A 27,365-nucleotide genomic window follows, 5' to 3' on the forward strand; every position below is an offset into this window, starting at 1 on the left:
AGGGTTTGTTCACATTACAAACATCTGCTGGTAGTAAAGCTATTTTCACAATATTCTATAAAGAGCATGTTGTATACAATGTCTTCTGTATCATACAAATGTGCATTCTTACTGTACATTTACAATTGTAAAAAAGCATGCTGTTGGGGTGGGGAGTTATGACTGCAGTTTTCTCACGTCTACTTTGCTGAAAAGACAAACATCTGGATCACTGGAACTTCAAATGAACCAGTCTGGAATTATAAACATGGGCTTTCATGATTCCATTTGAAAAATTCACATGAATGTTGACTTTTCCATTCATGAAATTCTTCCGTCGAGATGTTTTCATTGCAACTGATTGACAAACTGCCCTACATCAACGTAAATTATTACTTATTTTGTCAATCAGTTGCAAAGTTGACTTTGATTGGAAAATGTGATGCTCATACAGCTTGCATCAATGTGCAATTTGTATAATAAGTGTTCTTGCATACTAAAAGGTCAAACACTGCATCCAGGCAAGCAATTTGAAAGAGACAGCTTACTTTGATGAACTATGCTATCACTGAAAGTATGATGGCTGCTCTCTGTGAATAGGTCTTTAATCACCTCATTGTTTTCTAATGGCATGTCTACTTGCCTACATTCAATAACTTTTTCATTACTTGCTTCTCAGACAGAGATGATTATCTATCTATGCATTTTTTCCCCTCAGGTCAACTGCATACATTTTTATTCTTTTTGAAATGTACAGTTGAAGCTCATTTTCACCTGCAATTTCATACACTGACACTATGGTTTATGCAAATGCTGCTATCATCCACACATCAATGGCATTTAGATTGTAGTTGTGATTTAACCAAATGCAAATAAGGTGCTCAATCTTAAATGTAGGGACCATACACAAACTACCAACAGTAAGCCCTGTTGACAAGCAGAGTATCAGCACTGTACACAGTCTGTGGAGTTTGACATTCTTCATTCTTTAAAGGGACCATTAGTTTTCTGAAACACTGGTACATGAAAGGTACATCACACACACTAGACACACTGCAAAGGGTGAGAAAGAGAGCAGCAGTGACAGTTGGCACAAATCTACTGGATAGCTTAGCACCAAACTCTTTGAGACAAGGCTTCACAGCAGCTCCCTACAAGTCACTTACTGTACTGCAGGCACAATGTATGGAAGGTAACGGCTGCAGCATTTCAATACTCATGGCCTGTACAGAGGAAATCAAAAGGGAATTTGAATCGATTTACAATTTTCTGGAATCTACTGAGCACTAACACTACCAACCTAACTTTTTGCCCCATTGTTAATTGAATTACACATTGAACAAGAATTTATCACGTGAAAACATAGTCCAGCATTTAACCAAACTGACTTGCAGCTGTGATGTGTCACACAAGTTTCATCAGTGAGAGGCAGAAAACTGTCCCAACCCACACAATGGGGTGTCTATCCTGGAGATTAAGGACTGAAGACCCTTAAAGGCTTGTTTCTGATGCCTCACTTTCTGATCTCATTGACGCTGGCCTGACCAGCCCAGAGTCTAGCTCTCCTGGCAGTGTCTCTCCACTTTTCTCATCTTCTGATTTGACGATGGCAGAGTCTCCATCCTCACTGGCCGCCTCTAGGTTCAGCTTTGAGGAGTCTCCTGGCATGGCAAGAGCTGATTCAGCATTGGTTGTAGTCACAGTGCCATCTGACTGCCTGTCACCAATGGCTGGCACTGTGTCACTCAGCGGAGTCTGCACATCACAGCCTGATGTCGTACCATCACTGACTGGCGTTGTGTCTTCACAGAGGGCAGCAGATTCTTGTGCTGAGGTTGTAGTCGATGTTGTATTGATGGATGACATGGAAGATGATGGGTGGAGCTCCTGACTGCTACTGAGCAGAAGAAGTTAAAACAGATGACATTATGCAATGGTTGTCCTTTAAAAAAATATGGCATCCTCAATGTTTCGGAAGTAAGACCAATTATGATAGCAAATTTCTGTTAGACAGCTTAGCAGATCTAAATGTATCATTTCATGGTTAATACTACGAGTTATGAATAAAGTCACATTGGTTCATTACAGAAAGCCTTACCGCCACAGACAAAAAGTGTTCTTCAAGTACTTCAGTGTCATGGAAGCACAGAATCAGTGACTCGACAGAGAATATAATATATATTAATTTAATAAATCTCATACACTCGATTTGAGTCACAACACAATGGTGACAAATGACACACCAAGGAAATGAGTGAAGCACAAGCTACAGAACTGTCAGAGAATTCAATAACTTTACCAAATAACTTGTCAAATAACTTCTTCATATATGACAAGTGATGTATTTGCTTATGTCATTTCACTCACATACTAAACACTCAGGTGCTGCTGTATCACTGCCCTTTAAACCGTTTGTTTTACTTTCTCTGTGTTACACACACTTGAGATTCAAGTGTAGTTGGTAACATTAGTATGCATTAAAGAGACAGGAGGCCAGTTGTATTAAATGTATCAGCTCTGTCCAAAAGACATGCCATGATCAGGTTCTCCACCAGCTTAATTGCCCTCACCTCTCTGGGTCGGAGTCACTGCTGATGTGGTCCTTGGTAGTACCATTAATGGACCTCAGGAGGTCTTCATTCTGCTCCTTCCATTCCTGTAGAACCTCGGAGGTTACCATTGTGGCACCCTTCAAGAGTCTCTCCACACTGTCCAGCTCAGCTTGCTTTGCCTGCCAAGGAGAACACACCTTTTCTTTTCATTTTTAGCTCTTTACTATGGACAGAGTCAAAATCAGGCCAATACTAACAATCAGCAGAATGACAATGATGCGATGAAAATATATTTAGGTCTCAGTATCACATTCTCAGAATACTCAACTATGTGATTCTTCAGTCTACTTTTCACTTTTGTCACAACTCATAAATGCATTTGCATTAATGAAGTATAAATAGGTATATCAATACCTATTTATATAAATTTCTGTAGTTAGAGCCTGTATTCTGTAAAACATCCAGGACTAATTCTTATAATCATTTATCTCCTCCTCCTCAGATCCATTTTCTACCCTTTCCTTTTTCACACACCTTCAGTGACATCTTCTTTATCATTCATTTCACTTCCTACTGACCAGGACTCCTTGGCTTGCCATTCATTTGAATTTGTGACTGAAAATGTACAACGCATTGGTGTTCATTCTACTTGGGAATAATAATAATGTGTGGTGGGGAATATTGAAGGAATTGGACTTTGAACAGATATCTCAAATCAAACATTGCTCCATAGCATAATTATTAGGAGAATAGAGACATGTCGTAACTTAATTGGTACTCTGTTTAATAAATGCTTTAAAATTATGTTTTCTTAGTGACCATATTATCTTGTTTAAGAGAAAACCTATCTGTTCCTTAAAGGTACAAGATTAAATCAATTCATCTGGACTTACTGTTTTAATTCCGAGAACGATTTCATGTCCGATCCTGGACGCTTCATCAGCTCGTCTTATTTGATGGCAGGAAGGCGTCGCTGCCAATCAGGGCAGACGCACTACCGACATTATTATTAATTAAAACAGTAAGTCCAGATGAATTGATTTAATTTTGTACCTTTATTGAATGTTACATGGATGAATCAGAACTTACACCATTTGACTATCTGTTCCTTATTATACTGTTGTTATGATAACAGATTGATAATCACTTTCATTCCTTTCTACTGTCACTTGACTTTGGAACTATGATTTGTAGACTGAATGCATTTGATAAACCATTGAACTATTGCTGCTACTGTTGCCAAGTAAACAGGCACACCTTAATCATCATCTGTATATTGAATACAATGTGTGTGCATGCATATTTGTGCCTGTGTCAAAAAAAAAAAAGAAAAGGAAAAAAAAGGCATGATCAAAGGCAAACAGCACCTGCTCACCTTAAGTTTTCGAAGCAGCATGTTCTTCTCGTAACTCTTCTCCTCTTTTGGAGACATCTTTTTGGTGATCTTGATGCTTGGTCTCTCCTTCCTCTTGGCCCTAAAACTGGTCCCTCGGTTGAGAACATCTACCGTCACATTGTTGATTTTCTTCCACTCTTTCACAAGGTCGTCAGTATTTGTTTCTGTCGAGTAAAGTAGAGATGTAACTTTAATTGAAATGCATAGAGACAGAGTAGCCAATTTGGAATATACTCTAGACTTGTTCACAAAGGGCTGACTACTTTTAGAATGATGTGTATGTAATGCTTTTGAAGGCACATAATATACAATGTACTGACAGCCCATTAAGGTCCACTGTGACATAGACTTCTATTCATAGCTGGTCCTGAATAACATCATATTGGTCAAAATCTTACATATCATTTTACACCCTTGCTTATAATTTCAGTGCTCCAGCTATGAAGTGAAAGAAATGCATTGAATATAAACCACAGATTTGGGCATTGAAGCAACATCCATATGGCAATACTTCCACAAGTGACAGAATTGGGTGAATTTGTCCTATTTAAACTTTAAAAAAATATATAAATATTCATATTATGCAGAGTGGTTAAATGTGCTTCTTTACATCCGTACAATTTTGATATATTACATCATGCTCCATTGATCATAACCTCTGACACAATTGCACCTCTTTTATCACCAAAAGAATGGAAAACATCATACAGGTGCAATGTATTGTGTTCATATTATGAACGACTGTATCAGTGAGCACTCCAGTGATGATTCCTTTTATCTACAAGATGAACTTGGTAACTCATTCCCTCTTTAAATAATAATTTGGATGACTGAGATATAATTCTAGTCACGTAATTATCTCATGGATACCCTTTCACCAATAGTTTAGTGTATTATACAAAACTCACAACACACAACCATACTACAGCTACAATGTATGACACAAAAGTTTGAAATGGTGCGTTAGACATGAAATCCAACACCAAATGCTTATCAAAACACATGAGTAACAGCTTCAAAGAAAATGAAATTGATTGGCAAATAGTTCTAAGCATACTCAAGAGGTGACTTCAAGAGATTGAAGTGTTAATTTCCACCAATAATCTTCATCTTGCATACCATACATTTACAATGAAATTACAAATTGATATTCTATATAAGACAGAGATCCCAGGCCTGACATACCAGCACAAACTTTGCATTGTCAATATTACATAATGCTTGAGAATAATGATACTGACATATAGAAGGGAAATACCAAGCAATGAAAAGAAAGAAGTATTTAAAGAGAAGGTTTATGTATAGAGGCAGGGATACAAACAGAATAGAGAAAAATGCAGAGGGACAGACAGTGACAATTTCAATGTGGACCAGCACTGGCTTCATGGTCAGCTGAATCACCATCATCCAGTGGTCACTGCCTACCTCAGCGTCCATTGGTCACTGCCTACCTCAGCTTTAAATGCTATAGAATCAAGAAATACTCCAACCACACAGTGTGAGATCTTAGTACACCACATCTCGGCAGAGAATACCACTCTTCTTGACTGCAGTGGTACGGTAATATCCTTTACCACAGGTCAACATGAATTTGGGAGGTCTACACGATTTTACTCTATTTTCATATTAGTCAGCTACATGAGAATAGTATTTTTTTTTTCTGTTATACTTCTCCAAACCAGCATGTAGACAAATGCCTGGCATTTGCTGAATATGGCAATAATAAACTTAAAAGACAGTATGTGTGCTCTATATAGTGTAACAGGCTTCATAAACATGTTTGTCAAAGATATTGCTGGTTTCTGACTACATTCCCATATGATATCATCACGAAACCATCACTGGTGTGTGGAAGAGGACAGCAGATGGGAAAGGAGACTTGGGAAGAAATTCTGAAAGGCTTACCTGGATTTGAGACACAGTCAGTCATTGTTTACCACTCTAACTAAAACAAGGGATGTTATTTCCATAATGTCTCATCACAGTTTGGAAGACATTGACAAACACAACAGAATGAGGATTGATCAACTGTATTTGAGACCATAGTAAACCAAAATCTCTGCATAGGAGTCATGCATGGAATGATGCAAGGATTAAAAACATAATATAAACCAACATATGAATATAAAATAAATGCACAATATCCCTTACAAATGCATTCATTCTTTTCAAAATGCATGCAACACTTAAAAAAGGGAACTTTTTTGCCAAAACATACAGTTTTAATGTATGTATCCATTTGCCATTTTTTTATTTTTTTTTTAATCTTCTTTTTTGTTTTTAGGAGAGTGAAATTAATTCGGGCAATTTGAAGGATGAAAATGACTGCAATCAAAAAAAGAAAAAGACAACACTTCACAATGTGTCACAGAATGTGCATATTGTCCATACGACCTGCTGGTCAGTATTATACAGGATTTGCAGAACACAATTTAGAGCTTTTGAGTGTGACTGCCATGCCATGGTGAGCAAAAGGTCCACTGAACAAACTGACTTGCAGTAGCCTTCTGAATGTGTCATGAAAGATAACACTCAGCTGAGTGCTCTAGCTGAAAGCACAAGATTAACAACTTTATACAGGGCACTATTTCTCGATGACCAAACGGCACTACAGTGTATATTCATTTTTCCTTTCTCTGAATGATAAAATGACAAACAAAAAGAGTGATGGGCCAAGGAATACTTCGGCTTTGCATTATATGCAGATGAAGCAAGCTATGATATATATTTGAATGAATAAATCTATCTGTATGATTATATATCAAAACATTAAAACAAATCTTTTGTTTTTTTCCTGTCTATGCTAATAATGATCAGGGGAAAATCATACAAGCATGTTGCTTTGATGCCAAGGTTACCAAAACCTTGTGCTTTAATAGAGGTAAACAGCATTTATCAAAGATTTTTCCTAACCCATGCAAAAATTCCATCAATAACAGCATCACATGCAAGCAATGCATGACTGAAATTTTGAACATGCAGGTCCATCTACATGCATTCTGAAACTACATGACAAGAGTAATATGGCTTCACACGGAAAACCAAATTTTGGCTCTACATGCCATGCAGATGGGTAGCATATGGCTATACATTTAGTATATCAATGAAAAACAATTTTCCATTGCAAGTGAATACATGAAACCATGAATTCTATGGATGACAAGATAAACATTTTGCATGTGCCGATACTCAGAAAATGGTAATAAGTGTATAGGTAAAGCTTCAGCTCTCCATCAAGTTTCTTCTGTAAACAACTTCCAAGAACCAAAACAAACTGCTTTACACTTCAGTTCAAATTACAAGCGAGCAATGCTTCCCTTAATACGGATGTCTATAGTCCGATGACTTCCCATTTGGCTTTCAAATAAAAGGCTCTACTTCGCGGCATGGAAAATATGTTCCAGAGGCAGGACATGAAAGTTGTGAAACAGGGTAGAATGAGCCCTCTTCTCAGTATGACCCTACAATACATGCTACAAAACCTCATTACCTGGGTCACAGGACCATTACTTCACCCTTTTTCTTTTTTGCTTAAATTTGTGACTAAGAATCTACGTCTACTGTCGACGTCATAAAGAAATATGTTCTTTAACAAATCAAAAAAAAAAAAAACTTTATTGATACTTGAAACTCAATAGAATTACATTTATGGCATTACAATTGTATGATGGAAAAAAAGATACCCATTGACTCTCACAAAGTGTGACATTCCATCATACACAGTGCCTTTCTATGTATGTGTCCTTATTCTTCTCAAAATTTGATTCATCTGTTGCTTTTGTTTTACTACTCTCAGAGAATACAGAGCCCTCTGGCGTATGATACATTTTCTTCTAAGATACTACAGCTTTCACGCTTGATAAATGCTGAAAGGAAGATACTCTTTTTGTGAAGCAGTTGTCTAAAAGCAAGCTGAAATATTACTTTTTGCAGCATTATATAACAATAAAGAAGCTTTTTATCTACAATATGTAGCTGCCACTGAAAGCCAGTGCACATGAATTGAGCTGAGTATTGAGCTGCAACCACCTCTGCAATCCTGCAACTACATTCAGGATGATATAGCATCATGGTGAAAACAGGAATATTGGGATTGATTTGTGGTATATGTAATGCATGAACATAAAGCTTGTTACAATAGAACCAAAGTGAGCTAGGTGTGTGGCTGCCAGGTACCTTTGTATGGAGACATATTTACTGGCATCTTTTGGCATATCAAGTTGCACGTAAATGTATAATGCAAGTCTTTTCCAAATGCTACTATTTTTTTCTTTTTGATTCCTTATTGTTGAAGTTACCCAGACTAAAACTAATTTTTGCATGTTTGATGTCATTCAGCAAATGAATTTGGATATCAAGATCTTGTGTGAAGGTGAATGTTTCAAAAAGCTGAAGGTTCACCAATCATTTTTCTCGAGATTCTGCAATGTGTGATGCACGCTTGTAATCATGGGGGTGTGCTCAAGCGCGCTAAAGCGAACCAAAGCGAACTGAACGAAAGTGTACCATATTGAACTGTGTCAGATTTGGAGCATTTGAGCTCTCTGTTGAGAAAGTGTACCTCATGAGTTATTTTTAAAGGGGGTCACACATTTTGTAGCAAGAGGGTCATTCACCTGACATGCTTGAACTACTTACAGATGTCCCGTACAAAGAGAATGAACTCTTTGCATTATTGCGTATGCGCATAATACACACATTCTTCACATGTGAACTTTTGGTACCCTTTTGGAGCACAGTACATTGGGAAGTGGTCTACTTTTGACTCGGTTCATTACCGTACAGTACACTCTAGGAGTGTTTGAACGCTCCTCTGATGCAGGTATGGTATGCTACAGTTCACTTTAGGAGAGCGCTTAAACGCACCCAAGATAGTGTGATCATCCAGGCTAGCAGCAAATGCATTAGATGTTGCAATAATGACTTTTTTGTATTTTTGTTGGACAGAGACCTGTGTTGGGCACACCATCAGAAGTCAATTTTACATTCTAGACCACAAAGGTCGTGCAAACTGCAAGCTCTACTGATATTACTCTTTGGACAAAACAGATATAAAATGGTTTGCTCATTGTATACATGTACAGTGTATGATCACTTTTTGTGTGTGTGTGCATGTACTGTCATCGGCATTATTTACAGAATAATTGCACAGCCCTTGTCTACTGAGTATCCAGTTATTCCAAGCCAAAATGATATGTATTGTTTGCGCAGTTTGACAAATATCCTTAGTTTGAAGACACAGAGAGATGGGCCAAGAACATGGACACTTAATACCATTAATGAATATCAGAGGAATAGTAATTCATGAAAGCTTAAATGCCTCAGAGAACATTACCAAAACTTTACAGGATTTTCATGCAAAATTAATCTTGCTGTTTTTGTTGTTCATATCAAGAATTAATTTCTACTGCAAAGCACTGTTCATAAATGTTCAGAGCACATTTTGTCCTGAATTTTAGTCATATCATGCAGTACTAGTAATGCAGTCATTTCAGCAGCTAGCTGAAACCAGACATTAGGAAAGGCAATGAGAATCCATGGAGGCATGACAAGTGTTAGGCTGAGTACAGGTATGCAGGGATGAATCAAGTATGGCAGTTTCTCTAGCTACTGGAGAGATAATGAATACTATGAGGTCCCACACTGAAGGCTGACTGTGACATAAATATAATGCTTCTTTACAAAGCCCACACTTCATTGACTATTTTCTGTCAAATGAATTTGTGAAGATTTCTGAATCAACTTGATAGCATACAAAACATTTTCCAAAGTGCGCATAATTTTTGCTGCTTTCATGATCCACTTGTATAGATAGAATTTCAAACACTGTAGATCACATATATGTATCTCTTACAAAAACACCAGAGATTCACTAAATGCAAAAACAATTAGAAACTAGTCTTTGAACTTCCTGATGTCAATGGCTGAAAATATGTTGGGCTGTTTCATGAAGAAAGCCAACCTTCATACAGCCAAAATGAATGAGTATGAATGAATTTGTCTGCAAACTGTCCAGATCTATATCTATGTACTATAAGCCAGCCTTCAGTCTAACATGTAGATCAATCATCATTCTTACCGGTCTTGTCATGTCTCTTCTCACTTTCCTCATCCGCCTCTTCCCCCTCCTGCTCCCACGACCCGTCTACTGAGGAGAAGGGGACTTCCCCACCCTTCTCCCAGTCCTTCAGCTCATACATCTGTTGTTGCTTTTTGCGGTTCATGCGCTCCTTGAAGTGAATAATGACCCCTGGAGAGCAGCCCTGCCCTCGCCGTGCAACATCAGGGCTGCCAGCAGGACTGGACTCCCTAGAGGAGTCTGGGGTAACAAAGTAATAGGCCCTACGCCTGACTGAGGCCTTTGCTGCTTCACCTTCAATGTTGGCCAGGGCTTCTGCGGCTTCACTGCGTGTGGTACTGGGAGTGTGTGTGGGCGTCTGACCTGCTGCCCCCTGGGAGATGGAGTCCGTATCACTGATAGAGGAACCTCCATCGTTAATGACGTCGATGCTTCCCTTGCGACTCTCGTCATCGGTGCTTTCACTGGCATAACCATCGGCTTCTTCTGCAGGCAGAAAAACAAAATTGCATAGAAATCAAAACTTGTGTTTGGTATGGCAGGTTAACGACGATAGTGACTGCTTTATGCTTCTATGTAGTACTGAGAGTATGCAACCATTCATCCTCTCACTAGTTGTGGTATTGGACTGTCCATCATGAGTTATCACACAATGCCCCTGTACAACTTGATTCTGTCACATAGCCCTTTACTATCTAGGTGGGGTGAGAGACCATCCTCAGCTGGGAGGAAAGTACACTTACATATAATGTACTTCTCAAAGGGATGATTCACGTGCTACACATAATATGTGACCGTGCACCACAAAACAAACAAAAAGTCGCACCCTTAGATTTTAAGTGAGGACTCAAAAAAGGTGAAATGGTTCAACCTAGTCAATCTTGAGTTTTTCAAATTTTCTGAAAGAGCCATCCTTCTTCTACATTATTCTTCAGTTTGGTATCAAAACATGAATGGGAAAGTGTGTTTTCAGCAATTTTTCTACAATCCTTTTTGGGGAAGAGTAGAATGATCAGGTTTGTCTTAGAGGCTGCTTTTCATATCTTGAAATCCTTTCCACACTCTTCACTTTCAAGTCTAATAACTTTTGAAAGGATGACGCTACTGCTTTGAAAGTTAGTATAAATCATGGGCAGAATGTGCGAATAGAACATGCTCAATTTCAGCTTAATCTGATAATCCCTTCATTGTTGTTGCTCCAGTGGCTTACATCCTGTGTTTTGTCCCTTTCATGGCACAGCTAGCATGGCTTGATAAAGATTAAGCGCTTGGATGAATAGACTGTGTACTTCAGAGCCACTTTTCTCAGTTCACACTTTTCCAGAGTGTTTGCTTTCTTTCCAGTATTTAAGTAGGTTAGGGGAGTCTATTTGAATTGAGTTATACATCATTTTAAAGCTTAGAGTCTGCTCTTCCAGAATCTGCCCTTAACTGAAAAATCCATGCCTGGTGACTTTTTGTTGGTTTTATGGTGCAGGGTCACATATGATGTTACAGAAATTGAGATGACCTTTAACTAATTAATCATTCAAAGATATGTTCCCATAATCCTGTTTAGCCAAAAAATAAAGATCTGTGGTCTTTCAAGACAAAGCTGAGGTATTAGCTGTCAAATTTTATCACCTATGTGCCTAATTTCTGATGATGTCCTCTAAAACAGAATAACCATGAAAAATTGTACAGCATCTCAATGACTCTCAGAGCTCAGTAGTTGCCTATAATGGCAGTTACACCGTCACTATGCAATTGCAACTACACACAAGCTGCAGTCACAACAGCAAAACTTCATGAAGTTCAAGCTCTCAAATTTTTGCCAGTGTGATTGCAAACTTTGCAAAAAACTTCCTGTGAAACTTTTCACAAAATTTCCAACTCAACTAAGGAAATATGCAGAACCCCTACAAATCTTCTAAGAATTTGCGCAACTGAAACCTCATGAAATTTGTCACGTGACCAGCCAACAGACTGTTGCCATAGTGCCTCCAAAGTACACACTTGGAGGGACGTACATGTCAAATCAATAGCCGTCAGATGGCGCACACTTTCTTCTTTGTTGCAACTGCGCACCAGCGATCCAAACTTTGAGAACTGAAACTTCGAGAAGTTTGGCTGCTAGTGTAAACAGGCAAGAAAGCTTTGCAAGGAGTTCTCGAAGATAAACTTTGAGAACTTTTGCCAATGTGACTGCGGCTACAGTCAGGTTCTATGGCGGAAAGCAGAGATGTGTCTACACTTGCCTAATGCTGACAATACGCATACCATGTATGGACAAGAAGTAACATGCATTCTGTACTCCTGTACAGAAACTTCAGTGATACCACACAGCAGGACCACACACGCACACACATCAATCTCGTCAGGGCTGACTGTAAAATGACAGCATACTGGAATGCTCATATTACTTGTCATCTACACACGTTGTACCAATGCCAGGTTGAGAGATGAATAATTGTCTGATAATCCCTTGAGTCTTCAGTAACTGAACAGAAAAGTGGTGGTAGTAATTAATGATGATGTATACACTACCAGCTTAGAATGCAGGCATTGACAAAGAAACAAATAAAAAAAGGATAAACTCTGAGCAAAAAAAAGACTTACTGACTACAGTATGGTCGTGGTGCTTTCGCCTATGGAAGAGAGAGAAACTGATTCGCAAACGACTACTCATTCTGACCAGTCAAAACAGCAGTACTGACTCCAGTGATATTCAAACTAGAATATATTCTCCTATGTCATGAAGGCCAGCATTCACACTTCCCCTATCCATACTCTTTACCTACCAGCATTCCAAATAGGTGAAGTGAATACGCACCAGGAACTAGTGGGTGTATGGAGTCAAATCCCTCCCTCCCTTCAAAGAGATGGCCCTAGTTGGCACATACATGTATTTGTGGTGCCTGCAAATATGATTCAGCCATTAGCTAATCAATCATTTATCTAAAACTTATGTGGAATAATCTACAATGTGTACTGTTTGAAAATTAATCAAAAGTATTCAGACCAACCAGCATTGACAATAGAGGTTCCTCTTTCTTTTCATCTTTACTTCCCTTTTCTCTCTTGTTTGTTTTGTCAAGCCATTTTTATTACTTGGTAGTTAATTCATTTTTGTGCCACACATATTTATCTATGCAGCAGCAATTCCATTGAACATTCAACGCTTCCCCCATTCCCTATCATTTCTGTTCTTTGTTCTTGCACTGAATACACTTCCATGAGGTTTAAACGAAAAGAAATTGGATTCAATTTATTTCAATTTCATTCCATCTGCCATATAACATGATAACTTAGCTACTTAATGTCATTTACCGTGGTATTCTATTTGAGGTGAAAGTGTTCACATATACTGTACATGTAAGAAAAATAAGTAATTAAGGCAACAGCAATTGACTTGACAAGTTAAAGATCAATACAGGTCAGGTTTGCTCTTTATTTTTATTTACTTATTTTTTGGAGAGGGTCTCTTCTGAAATGAATCATTTATTTCAATTCTGCCTCATTACCTACTGTTACAGCACTGATTATTACTGGTATAGGATGAATATCCATTATATCACAAGCCACTGCTATTAATGCTGCATTTCACTGCAAGGAAGGCTACCTCATATGTGTACTGAGTGAAAAAAATGCAGTTGCCATTGTTTGTACATGCTCCCCCTTTGAAAGCGCTAAGCTGTCCTACATACTTGTATACATGGCATATCACATTACACTCATTTAAATTCAGCTGGCACTAAACATCCTTAGTTTGGCCAGCACCAGTGACACAAATTTGATATTATATCTGACCTTACTACAGTTTGTGTGGTTCCAGTATCGAGTTTCAACGAGCCACTAGCACAAAAACAAGTCATGTCATCATAAACATGCCATCTGAGGTGCTGAGTAGTGACTCTGACACATCATGACACATATCACACTGAAAGCTGTCACCAAACATAAACTGGATATGTTTCTTGGTAAGTTTGTGGTTTCACTGCGTCTTTCCGGATGAGTGAGGAAATATTACTACAGTTTTCCACTGAAAATGGAGCCAGATCAAGATGGTTGTAATGAAATGATCTATGAGTCTAAATTCAAGTGCAGTCTCAAGCATAAACCAGAAGATATCAAAGTGGCATTTCTTCCACAATGGAATGAAAGGAGATACCCTATGACAAGCATTAAAGTAACATGCAGAAAAAAAAATGATGATTTCCAAACCAAATTCCATCAAAATGCGGAGTGTGCAACAGTTAACATATTACCATTCTTGTCCTCTACTGTACAAACAAATGCAAGAATTGGTAATTTTCTTTGTTTGTTCAGAAAAAAAAAAATCTCAAGCAAAATTCTTTATTTGGCTTGAACAGGTGCTTCATTAACTTCACAAAAATTAAAAACTCAGGATCCATCTACACAAAATTGATTTGAGTCCTGTAAAGAACACCATTCCCACAAGAGTTTTGTAGAGTTCTTGCCTAACTCTGCTTGTGAGTACCAAACAGCCACAGTATAATCATATCAGTCATGTCAAAAGGTCATCATCACTGGAAATCATAAATATATGATCTCACGTAAGTCACTTTTTCCAAATTAGCACCTCATAATTGCTTTAATTAGAATATGTATGAATTCCTTAATTTTAGTTTATACCATTTCCTCAGTGATAAGCTAGACAAGAAGTAGACAGAGGTTAATACAAGCAATGGACTTAATGTCATTCATTATCTCATTGACTGCTGTTGAAACTGATCTGCTCAGATTTATGGGAGCAGATCATGAGGTTGAGATGGAACAGGTTTCTGTGTTACGGCCATCCCATTCCCGAAGTCTGTTGGATAAAGTATGGGATCAGACATGTACACAGTGCTCTATTCTCTGCCTGTCCTGTCTAGTGCAGATGCAATATTTGATGGCAATCTTCACCTTTATATCAGTACAGTCAATTACTGTCAGCTCACAGAACAGACCAACTGAATTTAGTCAAGCACTCTGTTTCCTTCCTACCACTGTGTTAGTCAAGGGAAGTTTGGATATCTGCTTCTCCGACAGATTGATCCTTTTCATCTGTTATTGACATTTCTGAAGAGTAGATACACACTCTATATTCCTGCGCAGTTTCTAGACACATGTGAGCATGTGAAAATGAAAAGGGAATTAAAAATTATGAAAATTCTTCTCTCCCAGCTACTTAATCTGACCTGAGTACATACCACAGGACACAAAAGATAAAAAAATTTTATCCAACATACAAAAATGTCCATATGAATATAATGTTGCAGTCAGAGTTTAAACATTCAAAACAGTCTTTTATCCTGAACAACAGCTGCAGGATAAAACATGAAGGACATGGCTGACTTAAAAAATACACAAACTTTCAATGATGGTGGAATCAAGAGACAGATGACAACATAAGAAAGAGGAACTTTGTCTTACTGAGAGCATCAGAGCCCAATCTCCTGATGACTGCATCTGTGATGAGGGTGGACTGCCTGACGCTAACATCATTGCGGAGCATGATGGTTGCTAACTGCAGCTTCTCCATCCAGTGACGCATGTTCCTCTCATCACTGCCAGCCAGAAAGATGTCCTTAGTTCCTTCATGGGTCACCTTGAAGGCACTGTAGTGGGCAATCAGAGAAGAGAGCGAACACCATACCCTGTTATATCACAACAAGCATTTAAATTTACTTTCACATTTCCATGGCTTTTTTTTTATTATCCTCTCTTCCAGACACCTCCTTTATGTCTTTCTTTTCCTCTAACAGCCTTTAATAATGTATCGTTTTCATCTATCTATAGTTTCACTATTATACAACTTTGCAAATCCTGGTTGCAATTCTTACCACTGTCATAATTTCTTTCACTATCACAAGGATTGTTATTACAGTCACAACCACTTAACTGAGACAACTCAAGAGTATGATCTTTACCTCATTAAAAGAGATCAGAAATTGATGAACTTAAATACAACATGAAGTTCAATACATTCGTTCACAAACCACGTGCTAACTTTGAAATACTTGACTCTCATTAACAAGTTCAGACAGCAGACGCAGGTGTGCATCCATCAATGATTTGTTGTTTATTTCGGTAGCAGATGTTGCAATGATAGACAAGAATTGACCTTCAAAATCGGAGTAACTTATATACAGCCAGTACTTGTACAATATAAGCACTGCACTAGCTTTTTTGAGAACAAGCTGTTACGTGCGCAGCTGAAGGAGGGGCTAGTCTGGAATCAGGGTGCCAGTGGATTATAATGTGATGCATTCCGTGGTGACACATCCTAAACTTCAGTTGAGTACCTGTATTCCTTCATCCATTTGTTTTTTATGACTGGTAAAGGCTGTTTGTTTGTTTGTTTTACCTTTGGCTAAATTTTGTCATACAATTTCTTCCTTCAGTAAGCTGAATTTTGTTCACAGTTTCTATTCATACAAATGTCTGGTGAAAGTTTGCCCAGTTAAACCAATGCCTCAGTCACATTAAGCAGTAAAACCAATGTGCCTTACAGTGACATTTCATTGGTGCTTCAAAGCAGCGTTCCTGTTTATTCAAGTTACAATTAAATGGTGGCAACTGTAATATGATCAGCAATGACATCAAAATGATCATAGTAAAATTTATTGCTGTTTTATAATTCTCGTATCATCCTGATGATCACTGTCATCACTACTATCACAATGTTCATTATATGACTATTACTAACATCATACAATGAATCACAGACCCCCAGTCACTGTGTGGCACTCTTATTCTGCCAGTCATTTCCACTCTAAATACACTGTACTAACTGTACTTGCTTGTGGCTTCGTTACACAGGAAACCAATCCAGGTGGATCATATGTTTTTACAACCCTGCCACACATGAACAGTGAATCCGCTTCCTGATTGCTGTCAGACTTCCTGTGGCCATGCACTTGTTAAAGTGGATTTCATAAACTAACTTGCAGGTATAGCCCAACTGAATAGGGATACATTTACACCGATAACATTCCAATTATCTTTTAAAGGTAGCAATACTGCACGAAAGCAACACTAGATTATGAAGACACTTCACCTGTTTCTTACAAGGACGTAGTATACCAGGTTCCCGCACCGTCAACTCACGTAAGGGAACCTGGAGTACCAGGTTCCCAAAATATAGACAAGAGTGTCTGCACTCGTGGCCTAAATTCATATATTGTACATGTACTATGCTGATCCAATGAATTACTTTGAGCAAGTGATTAGTGTTCTTCTATCAATATTTGTTCTTTTTCTGTATGAAAATCATGTAAATTCTTGTCTAATTTACCCTATCAAACTTTCAAAATGTTTTGCTATAGAACTCGCATGAGGACGTACGTAGCAATGAGGGCTGAACTCACTAGATTTTAATTTTGGCTGACCTCACTCAGGTGCCCTTATAGTGTATAACAAACAAGTTTGGAGCCCAGCACACACTGTTCATATCTCACGTCTGATCGATACTTCGCATTGTTCAATGGCACATGCAGTTGGCAGTGGAAAGGGGATAAATGTAACACTTGACTGCTTTCTCACAGGCAGATTACCAATCTGTCCATTCTTTGTCAACTGCAACAACAACAAAAAAATAATAATAAATCTTGTCTGGGGGCACTGAAGGTTCTCAACAATTGTAGAAGGAATGGGTTATTGGAATGCAATTACCATATGAATTCAGGAAAACATGAAACTACCTTCAGCAATAAAAAACTGAGGGAAAGTTCTTGATCACCTTACACTTTCATAATCATGAGTCAGCCTGATCTAAATTGGGCAAATGTTATTCCAGAGATCAAAGTTATTTATCTCATGAAAGTTGAGCTCTTAAGATAGCATAAAATAAATCTATTCAAAAAAAAATGGCTAAGATTTTAACACACAAAATACATATTTTTTAAAATGCTTCAAAATTATAAGATTGAATTAATAAATCTTCAGGGCAAAAGTAAAAGAATCAAAGTCGTTAAATGATTGAATAGCATAGCTTTTTTATTTGACAAGGATTTTTCAAACACCCTGTAATTATGTAAAATACTGCTACATGTATTTGTCATTTTTTTTAAAGGTTCCACTCAGTGGCTGTTAAGGTATGAGGCCTTGGTTTGTTTCTCCTTATTTCTATCATCTTTCACCTGCAGAAGGTCATTGACCTCAAATAGAATGGACTTTGAAATTGTCAGTAGTTATGAAATTTTCTCTGCATTGATAATTCATTGCCGTTGACAAATCTAGGAGAGTCCATCAGCAGATGTATACATGTTTTGAGGCACAGACACGAATATACTATTCTTTTCAGAAGATTTTCTTAGCATTCTTTGCATAAAAACAATAAATGATATGACATACAATAAATTGACTGATGTGCCATGATTTTTCACAAAATATTCCAAGCTACAAACCTCTTCACAGCTATTTTCTTGGGCTTTATACATCCTTTTAAAATAATCATTTGCCAATGAAATGAAAGGAAAGCTAACTTGTTAAAACCAAATAGACCACCAGAGGCAAAGGAGATTTGATTGCTGCTTGTGGTGGAAATTGAACTGAGTAGATGGAGAGAAGGGAGTTTTGCGGACTTACTGGGACTTGTTGCACTCAGGTGCAGCTTTAATCTGGAAACCTGGAAGACAGATGACTCCTTTGGCTTTCTCTGCCTACATCAAAAATGAAATAGAAACAGCACATTGGGTCATTAACAGCACTAATTATCTCCATGGACAATTAGAATGTAACTTGAAAGTGCTGATCCCCAAGTGAGAGACCACAATTACAGCACAAACATGTTTTGCCTAATTCATACAGCCATAAGTCGTAAGCCATAAGTATTAGTATAGATATCTGATTACAAATCAGCAGTATGAATGGGGTACAGACAAGATTTCTGCCTATATAAGGACGGCACATTGTATCCTGACTACTGTAGTCCTGTATTGACAAAAAATAGTTCAGTTTCTCCAACATCAGCTCAGCTCATGGAGATGAGCCACTTGTGCAATAACAGGTTGCATGTCTTCACTATGAGCGCTATGTAGCGCTTAGTATAGGGGAGTGTGGCTTGATGAAGGAACAGGAAGGAAAGTAACAATGATTTGTGTCCAAAATTATGTTTTAAAGGTCTACCTATACACACACATGCACATACATTCACACACATACACACAAGGAAAACAGATCATCATTCAGCAGAGTTGTGATTGGTGCCTCAAAACCATGATATGATTGAATTATGCTATAAGATGTGTAACTTTTGATTGGAGTTCAGGTACATAAAGACATAAACAGCATGATTGGAGCAAAATGGGATTGGATTTAGGATTGTAAATTTGTTTGGTCCCACATGTATTAATGACACAACTCCACCTACCTTTTGATCCTTGAAGTAATAGAGGACAAATTCCTTGAGGACAAACCACATCTTGGTCCACTTGTGTCTCATGGCCTTATCAGTCTTCTTGAAGAGGAAGCCCTGGCACTCCCCTGGACCAATGTCCACACAGGACACTCCACGATGGACCTTCATCTTAGCCTTCTTGTGCCGCCTTATAACCTGAGTGTCCGAGTGAGAGAAAGGCAGTTGACTAATGTTGCATTTATTCTCAACTTCATTTTCCCTGTACAAATTTATCACAAGATCAGACATTTGAAGCTAATGAATATATGCTCCATACTCATTTTCTTCAGCGTGTTCTTTTGAATCACAAAAAGTTCAGCTGTACATGTTTACTGGTATAAAAGCACAGTGAGGATGCAGAACATTTTTCGGGGTGGGGGTGGGGGTATCAAGGTCATTAATTTTTGTTTTTCCTTGATATTTTATTGATTTCATTCAAATCATTCCGAAATCAACCCATTCTGGGTGTAACATGAACATAAATGGTACAAATGCAATTCAAAACACAAACAAATCCATTTGTCAATTTATACTGCAAATCATCTCTCTTCACCATAAACTCCATTATAAATCAACCCTACTGACAATTTTTTCACAAGAACATATTGACATTTACCAAAAATATCCTTTGAATATACTGAATCATGTAACTCACACTTGCAAGGACATATACCAAAAAAGACACACAAAAAAAATGTTATACAAATCTAGAATGAAATCATTCATTAAAAACCAAACCTTCCCCTACCAACCAAACAAAACTACATCTCTATATTATTATCAAAGTCTACCAATATCTTTCATACAATTTATAACTATCCTTCTTCAACTCAAATCCCCATCCCCACCAACCCCCAATTCACCCCACCCACAACCACAGCCACCAACCCACATACACACCAAACACAACACATATACACACCTACACTCCCCCCCCCCCCACACACACACCCGAAACGATACCACCTTCCTTCCTAATGAAACGACTTCCAAATGTTGGAATAATAATGATAATAATGATAATAATAATAATAATAATAATAATAATAATAATAACAATAATAATAATACCTCCCACACACACACCCACACACACACACACACACACACACACACATAAACCCGCTTAGACGGGTGGGTGTTGTGATTTTTTTTTTCATGTTTTTTTTTTTCTTCTTCTTCTTCTTTTTTTTTTTTTTTTTTTTTGGGGGGGGGGGGGGAGGGAAAGAGCCAAGTATGTGGGATGGGGCTGCAGCCCCCAGCCTCGCCCCCCCCTCCCCCACGGTTCTGCGGCCCTTCTCTCAGATACATGTACTAACACACAAACATCAATACTCAAGCCATAGCATTCTCTGCTTACCCCTACTTGTGACCTTAAAACAACCAGCTTACATGTCAAGGAATAAACACGTATTGTACATCTCAATTTCATGCTAATGAGATGCAATAAATATTGAGAGCAGTAAATCCATGGGTCTTGCTCACTTTCTACAAGCCTAACTACAGTACACTCCCGTTTTAATGAACATGGTTATAATCAATTCCGCTTATAACAAAGTAAAAAATTCAGATCGCAGCATTATCCGCTCTGTGTTTTTTTATTGTTTATAATTGTTCGGTTGTAAAGAAATTTTGATACAACAAAAGAAAACTGCCGGTCCCGAGGACTTTGTTATAACGGCAGTCCACTGTTAAGTGGAACCAAATTTTGCCCAGCCTCTTGCACCTAGAGGGCAGCCTAGTATCAGAGCGTACCTGATTGTGATTGTTACGAGATTTTTTATAATCAATTATCGTTGATTTACAATTTAGGTCCACAGCAATATCCACCAATTTTCAGCATTAGAGTGAATCGCATGCAGCATGTTGGAAAATATGATTGCAAGGACACAATCAATCATCACATAATGTTCTACCTAACCACTACTGAATGGTATGGCAATTCAGAAATAAAACGGTATGCATACAATTGAGATTATTTTATACTTTTTATCTCAGAATACTCCAAAACAAAACATATTATCGTGGGCAAATAGCATTAGTAAAACAAGTTTTTTTGTAGACCCTTTCAATGTATTCTAAGCAAATTCCAGATGGTGGAAAATGAACTTTGAGCCCTTCTGAGAACCATGTTTTGGCTGTAAGTCATAGTACGATTGGTTTTAGAAAATATATTAATGTGGGTCTATCTGTATAGTATGCAAAGTTTTAGATATCATATCAATGCGGGTCTATCTGTATAATACGCAAAGCTTTTGGGTCTATCTGTGTAGTACGCAAAGTTTTAGATATTGTATCAATGCGGATCTATCTGTATAATACGCAAAGTTTTAGATAATATATCAATGAGGACCTATCTGTAATGTGCCATCAACTGACCAGACTACACTGTGTTCTATCCTATGTACATATTTGATAAGGAAGTTACATTGTGTATACCTGGTATATCCTCGAAGAAGGGAGATATAGACACACTAACAAAGAGAAAGTACAATGTTTAGTAGAATTGTCTCACAGCACTTTCCTATAGAGAGTGTTGAGTAAACACTGAATAACAAACACTCACCCCATCCGTGGAGTCAAGGCTTGTTGTTGTTGAGATGCTGGAGACATTGGATGGATGTTTTGTAAGCGTCACAATGGGTGTTGGTCTGTCCAAATCAGACATAATTATAGACATGATACGATGGTCTCTGATAGCAAACGGTCTTGAATGCATCCATTCCACACACAAAGCAACCTGTTCTCACACACTTTACTCTTTGATACTTGCCTGCTAAATAAAATATAACCAACAATTAATCACTATTTGTGTCACTTTGGTTTCGGATCCTATGGCATTACCTCATAAACCATCATTCCACCATCCATCCGCAATACCTGTTGATATTGATTGCTTCGACACTAACATATACTTTGATGAAAACTCAAATAAAAAAGAAAAATTTATTGCTTTGGCTATTAATTCTCATTTAAAGGGCAGCAGTGAGTTCTGGATTTGAAAGGGTGAAAAATGTTTCATGAAGGTTGATATCACAACTCATATGTACAGGGTTCCATGGCTTTCAGTTGACAGTCACAACTTTGCATTTGTTAAACAAAGTGCATCTGTAGTCTTTGGGTTTGGAAGACATTTTACAAAGAGGGCTACTACTCAGATGACTCAAAAAATTAGAAATGAAGACAAACATTGATGAAATGCATCATTGTCATGTAAGTTTTTGCAATTTCATGAAGTAACCACTGCCCTTGGTTTCACTTGACACACAATGTAATCTATACATGTCAGCATGATGCTAGTGGTGCCTTAGACGGCGTGAAAGACTATTAGTAAATAATATACTGATTTGGGAACAATCCATGATCTGCCTTGGTTAGCATCATATCACTAGAATATCTATCTTCTTCAACAAATTCTCAGCAACCCAAACGATCAGTAATGATCATATTGTCTAAAAGAAATGTGGACATACTGAGAGATGCATGACTGGGATAAGCAAATGAGTCCACTGTTCATTGTTTTCAGAACAATGTAAGCCTTGTATTTACAATGTACAGACATGGAGGGCATTAATCCAGTCTCTTCACTAAGCACTTTACACTCTATCACACAGTGAACTATGCATATCAAGGAAATCTCAAATGAAAACAAATGAGAAATGGGGAAATGATAGTCTTACTTGTCCACTTCATCAAGACTGATGTGCACAAAGCCATCTGCATCGTCAGTGGAGATATCTTCCACCACATCCAAGAGGTAGCCCAGCTCCTTGGGAATCTGGTTGCCTTCATTGTTATTTTTGTTCCCTGCATCCTCACAACCATCTTGCACTGCAGTCTCAGCTTCAGCAGCTTCACTCCTTGACTCTTCCTCTTTCAAGGCAGACACCAGAGGCCCATCGACCACGTCTTCTTGGTTACCATGGTGATTATCCTCATGTGTCCTCTTCTCTGCATCCTCCACCTTTGACTCTGTATCCATGTTGAAACTGACTTTGCTCTTAGTTGTCCCTTTTCTAATGATTGATGGGGGCGGTCCATCTGAGGCACCTTGGACACCCCCTACACTGTCTTCTTCTGTCCTTGAAGCAGGTGACGATTCCTCCAATCCAGGAGTGACTGGTATTGGCTCTGTGTCCCAGATATTGCCATTGATTGTCTTAGAGGTTGGAAACTTCATGTTGGCTGGAAGAGGCTTGATTTTCTGTGGTGCTCCATTCTTCATTCCAAGTGATTTGTCTAGCTCTGATGAAAGATCAACATGGCAGGTTTGAAGAGAGTCAAATTTTGCTCGAGTGCTTGTTGCGAAAAGGGAATACTAAATCATAGATATGCTCTGTAACTGGATAAGGAAGGAGAAAATGTGAGGCTTAGTCTCTTCTGTAAACAGAACTAGATATCATCTGCTCAGTTTCCATTAATCAGGTTTATTGAACACTACTTCCTGGTCAGCACCAAGGCCTTGTAACATATATTGTGTATTCCATGAATAAATTCATGTTCCCAAGAATTTATATGAAGCAAAGAAGATATTCACCAAAATTTTAAAGTAAGTTTACACACCTACAAGTTTTAGATTTAAACTTTTTGATTCCTGGCTATGTTGTCACATTGCCCTTTCACTAACATCTGCAAATACAATTATTCCTCTCACAGTTCCAGTTTGCTATACAAAAAGTTTGCCCCAAACATCTGATCGAATGCATTCATACCCATCAAGTATTGGGATTGAATATTTCTGATACACTAGTTACTGATTGAGGTTTTTGTATGCTGTATGAAAATGATATCGTATAAAAAAACAACAAACAAAACAAAACCAATAAATCACAACTAGAGAAAAGTTTCCTGTTCAGACTTCCTGATCAACCGCACTAAAGCCAGATGCTTCCAATAAGAAGAAAAAAAACCAAACAAACTTACAAACTGAACCTCTCTTTTTCATACTCACATGTCTAGTGGCTCACGAAATGGACGCATAAAGGGATGGTATAGTTTTGGTTGAAACCTAACCTAACTAAATTTTTTGATGAGATAATGAAAAGCCACTTATGAAATGTGAAAGAGTATGTAATTCAAAGAAAATTTAATGCTTATTTGATGAAAATTGGTTTTGAAATGGCTGAGAAACCCAAAACAGAGCAATTCTAATAAAAGGTGGGACCCACCTTTTATTATGCTCACTTTGTTTTACTTCTTTTCTTTTTTCTTTTTCTTTTTTGATGTCTCAGCCATTCCAAAACCGATTTCCATCAAATAAACTTTGAATTCCTGTTAGGTTGGTATACTCTATACTATTTTACAAGTGGTTTCTTGGTACCTCGCAAAAACCTAAAAGCCCAATCCTCATCTCTACCAATACTATACCATCCCTTTAACAAAGAAGGGACAGAGTAGAAAAGCCAGTTATTTGAGAGTAATCAATCTTGAATAATTTTCTTCATGAAGGTAGTTTGAATCTAAACCATGGCTTATGCACATTTCTTCTGCATAGATATGATTGGCATATTGTGTATGCCAACAGACGATGTCCAGTAACAAGCGCGAGTTCATGTCAAAGGTACACCGATTTCACGCTTATTTTAGATCATGGTCTAAGTTTAAACCACCTTCATGAATTCAGACCTATATGTCTATTTCGTTCATATCACCTCCTATCACAGTCACAATTATTGTTTGTAATCCCACTCCATGATGCAGTAACAATAAATGCATTCTACAAATTATTTGATGGTATCATCAAATTCCTTCATGGCTTGGCATATATTCATCCTGTGAAAAAAAAAAACAACAACAACAACAACAACAACAAAAACAAAAACAAAAACAAAAAACACCAACCTTTACTGATTTCATCTAGGCTGGATGGCAGGGAGCGAGGGCGCCCTTGCCTTGAGAGTCCTCTTCTTCTTGAAAGTGCCATACCAGGCACCATAGTAGGGCGTCTGCCCTGTGGAAATCCCCTTGGTGTGGGGAAGTGGATGTCAATCAGAGGCGAGTCCAGTGGAGACTCCGGTAGCTCTGAGGGTGTGTCTGGGGGTCTGGGAGACAAACAGCAAACACCGTGATAACATATGAATACAAGTGGATAAGAACACTGCTGCTAGTGTGTGTGTCACTACAAATCTAATATGAGAATGAGCAAACAAATCCCAACGACACTAACATAAACTACACAATATGCCTCTCAAATCTTTTTTTAAATGTAATATAAGACTTAATCTTTGAAAGTACATTTAAATTGTAATACTTTCATGCGCTTGCTGTGAGAAGCAAAAAAAAAAAAAAATGATTGAGCAGAAAAGCAAGTATTCAGCACTGGCTGCAGCAAGTTAAGACTACAAAAAGCTACACAAAACATGCAGCCGCTAACAAGGGGGGAAAAAAGGCTCATGAAAAGTTTGCATTTACATGAGGTGCAGAGAAAAGGTGTACAAATCTCTTCCAGCAACCACTTTTCCTTGACTGCACCTTTTTCTTTTCCCCCAGACACCCTCAACTATTGATGAATTCTTTTACAATGCCATTATAGTTAGACTGGTTTACTTATAATTTTGACAATGTTTTGTAAATGCTTTTAAAACATTTGCACCAATAAAAGGACTACCATTCACAAAGACCCTGCACACCTACACATGGAAATAGCCCTCTCAATGACTCTTACTGCCTACCACAAGAAAACTGATTAGCACAGTGCACTTTTTAGGGACCGTTTTCTCATGTAGCATGACTAATACCAGTACCATTCATGTCATGTGAGCAACCAAGCAAATAAGTCCAATTGCAGATGAAGAAATTTGGGAGTAAACACCATAGTAGCAAGTCTAATTTTTTGAGAATTGGGACTTCTCGCCTGCGGTTACATTTGCCATAATTGAGTACAGTAATGAATGGAAAAATGTTTTTTTGCACATCACATTCCTGTGGGGATCACAGTTGATATTTTCATTTGTTGTTAAATTCGTGAATGCAACCAGACTCATGAAATTCATGAAAATTAAGATCTAAAGAAAATGAATGATGTACATAGTAGTACACACAAATTTGACTTAACCTGCAGTCTGGATTGATCTGTGCATTAAAGATTACTCAGAATCTTGCATCATGAACAGTCCATGTGGTATATTACTTTGTTTCTTATCACAGTCAAAGAGTGGAATTCTCTTTGTGGGTGGGTGTGACTAAACTCACCTTTCTCCTTCCTCCTCCCCTTCCTGCTTCTCTGACTCTCTGTTTGGTAGATACAAGTCGTCCCGGACGGCCACTCGCATTCGCCGCTTGTCACCTGATGGGCGTCGGTATGGCAACGAACTGAGGCCAATGTGGGGGTGGAGGAATGGGTTCTGTTTGGGCCTCTGGATCTGACCGGGCTGGCTGAGGTGCTTGGGGCGTTTCTTCAGGGTGAGTGTGATGTCACAATGGTTGGACCTCAGGGCATCGATTAGGTGATTGTGTTGCCAGCCAACCTGAGAAGTTCATGTAAATTATAGTATGTCACTCCAACAAGGTCACACTGTAGCTATGGTTAATGACAGAGAGCTGGAAACTTGAAATGACTTGTTTTAAACTAGCTCATACTGGAATGACTACTGCTAGCACAAGAGCAAACTTTAAAGGTCCCGTGACACACAAACTTTGGCCTAAATAATATGTTTATATGGATTATCTAATGCCGATTACCATGAATTGAGCCATGAAAGTGACCTTGATAGCTGAGGAATGCTGCAACTATCAGCTCGAATTTATTCCCTTGACACCACACTCGCCCCGCCCCCTGAAAACAGCGAAAGTTTTGGGAGTGCGATAATCCGAAGTCACGTGACCACGTGACGTCAGCAAAGGAAGGCAGCGCTGCTATGCTTGCTCGGGCGCTCCTCCGCGAGCTCCCCCTCCCGCATCACCGCATATTGTTCTACACAATCGATTCGTCCTCCGCTATTGTTATCGCCGAAAAGTTTCGGAAGTTCGAAGTTT

The 27,365-nt window shown here is 38.2% G+C and overlaps 1 protein-coding gene across 1 annotated transcript in view; it reads right to left on the reverse strand.

Annotated features, from left to right (window-relative positions):
• Positions 1 to 481: 481 nt before the first annotated feature.
• The window catches only part of LOC139738789 (connector enhancer of kinase suppressor of ras 2-like), a 119,250-nt gene continuing 92,366 nt past the window's right edge, over positions 482 to 27,365 (reverse strand). Inside the window, exons 7-17 of the mRNA XM_071649428.1 lie at positions 26,583 to 26,857; positions 25,233 to 25,432; positions 23,072 to 23,636; positions 21,958 to 22,042; positions 19,365 to 19,547; positions 18,581 to 18,654; positions 15,425 to 15,609; positions 10,007 to 10,492; positions 3,907 to 4,091; positions 2,550 to 2,710; positions 482 to 1,873 (exon numbers count right to left, since the gene is read on the reverse strand). Coding sequence (XP_071505529.1) covers positions 1,471 to 1,873; positions 2,550 to 2,710; positions 3,907 to 4,091; positions 10,007 to 10,492; positions 15,425 to 15,609; positions 18,581 to 18,654; positions 19,365 to 19,547; positions 21,958 to 22,042; positions 23,072 to 23,636; positions 25,233 to 25,432; positions 26,583 to 26,857 — 2,802 coding nt within the window. The 3' untranslated portion in view covers positions 482 to 1,470. The remainder of the gene's footprint in view (positions 1,874 to 2,549; positions 2,711 to 3,906; positions 4,092 to 10,006; positions 10,493 to 15,424; positions 15,610 to 18,580; positions 18,655 to 19,364; positions 19,548 to 21,957; positions 22,043 to 23,071; positions 23,637 to 25,232; positions 25,433 to 26,582; positions 26,858 to 27,365) is intronic.

This window comes from Diadema antillarum, unplaced genomic scaffold (genome assembly GCF_040938485.1).
Source record: "Diadema antillarum isolate AM-2024a unplaced genomic scaffold, OU_Dant_1.0 seq00000768_RagTag, whole genome shotgun sequence".
In the NCBI taxonomy this organism is placed as follows: domain Eukaryota; kingdom Metazoa; phylum Echinodermata; class Echinoidea; order Diadematoida; family Diadematidae; genus Diadema; species Diadema antillarum.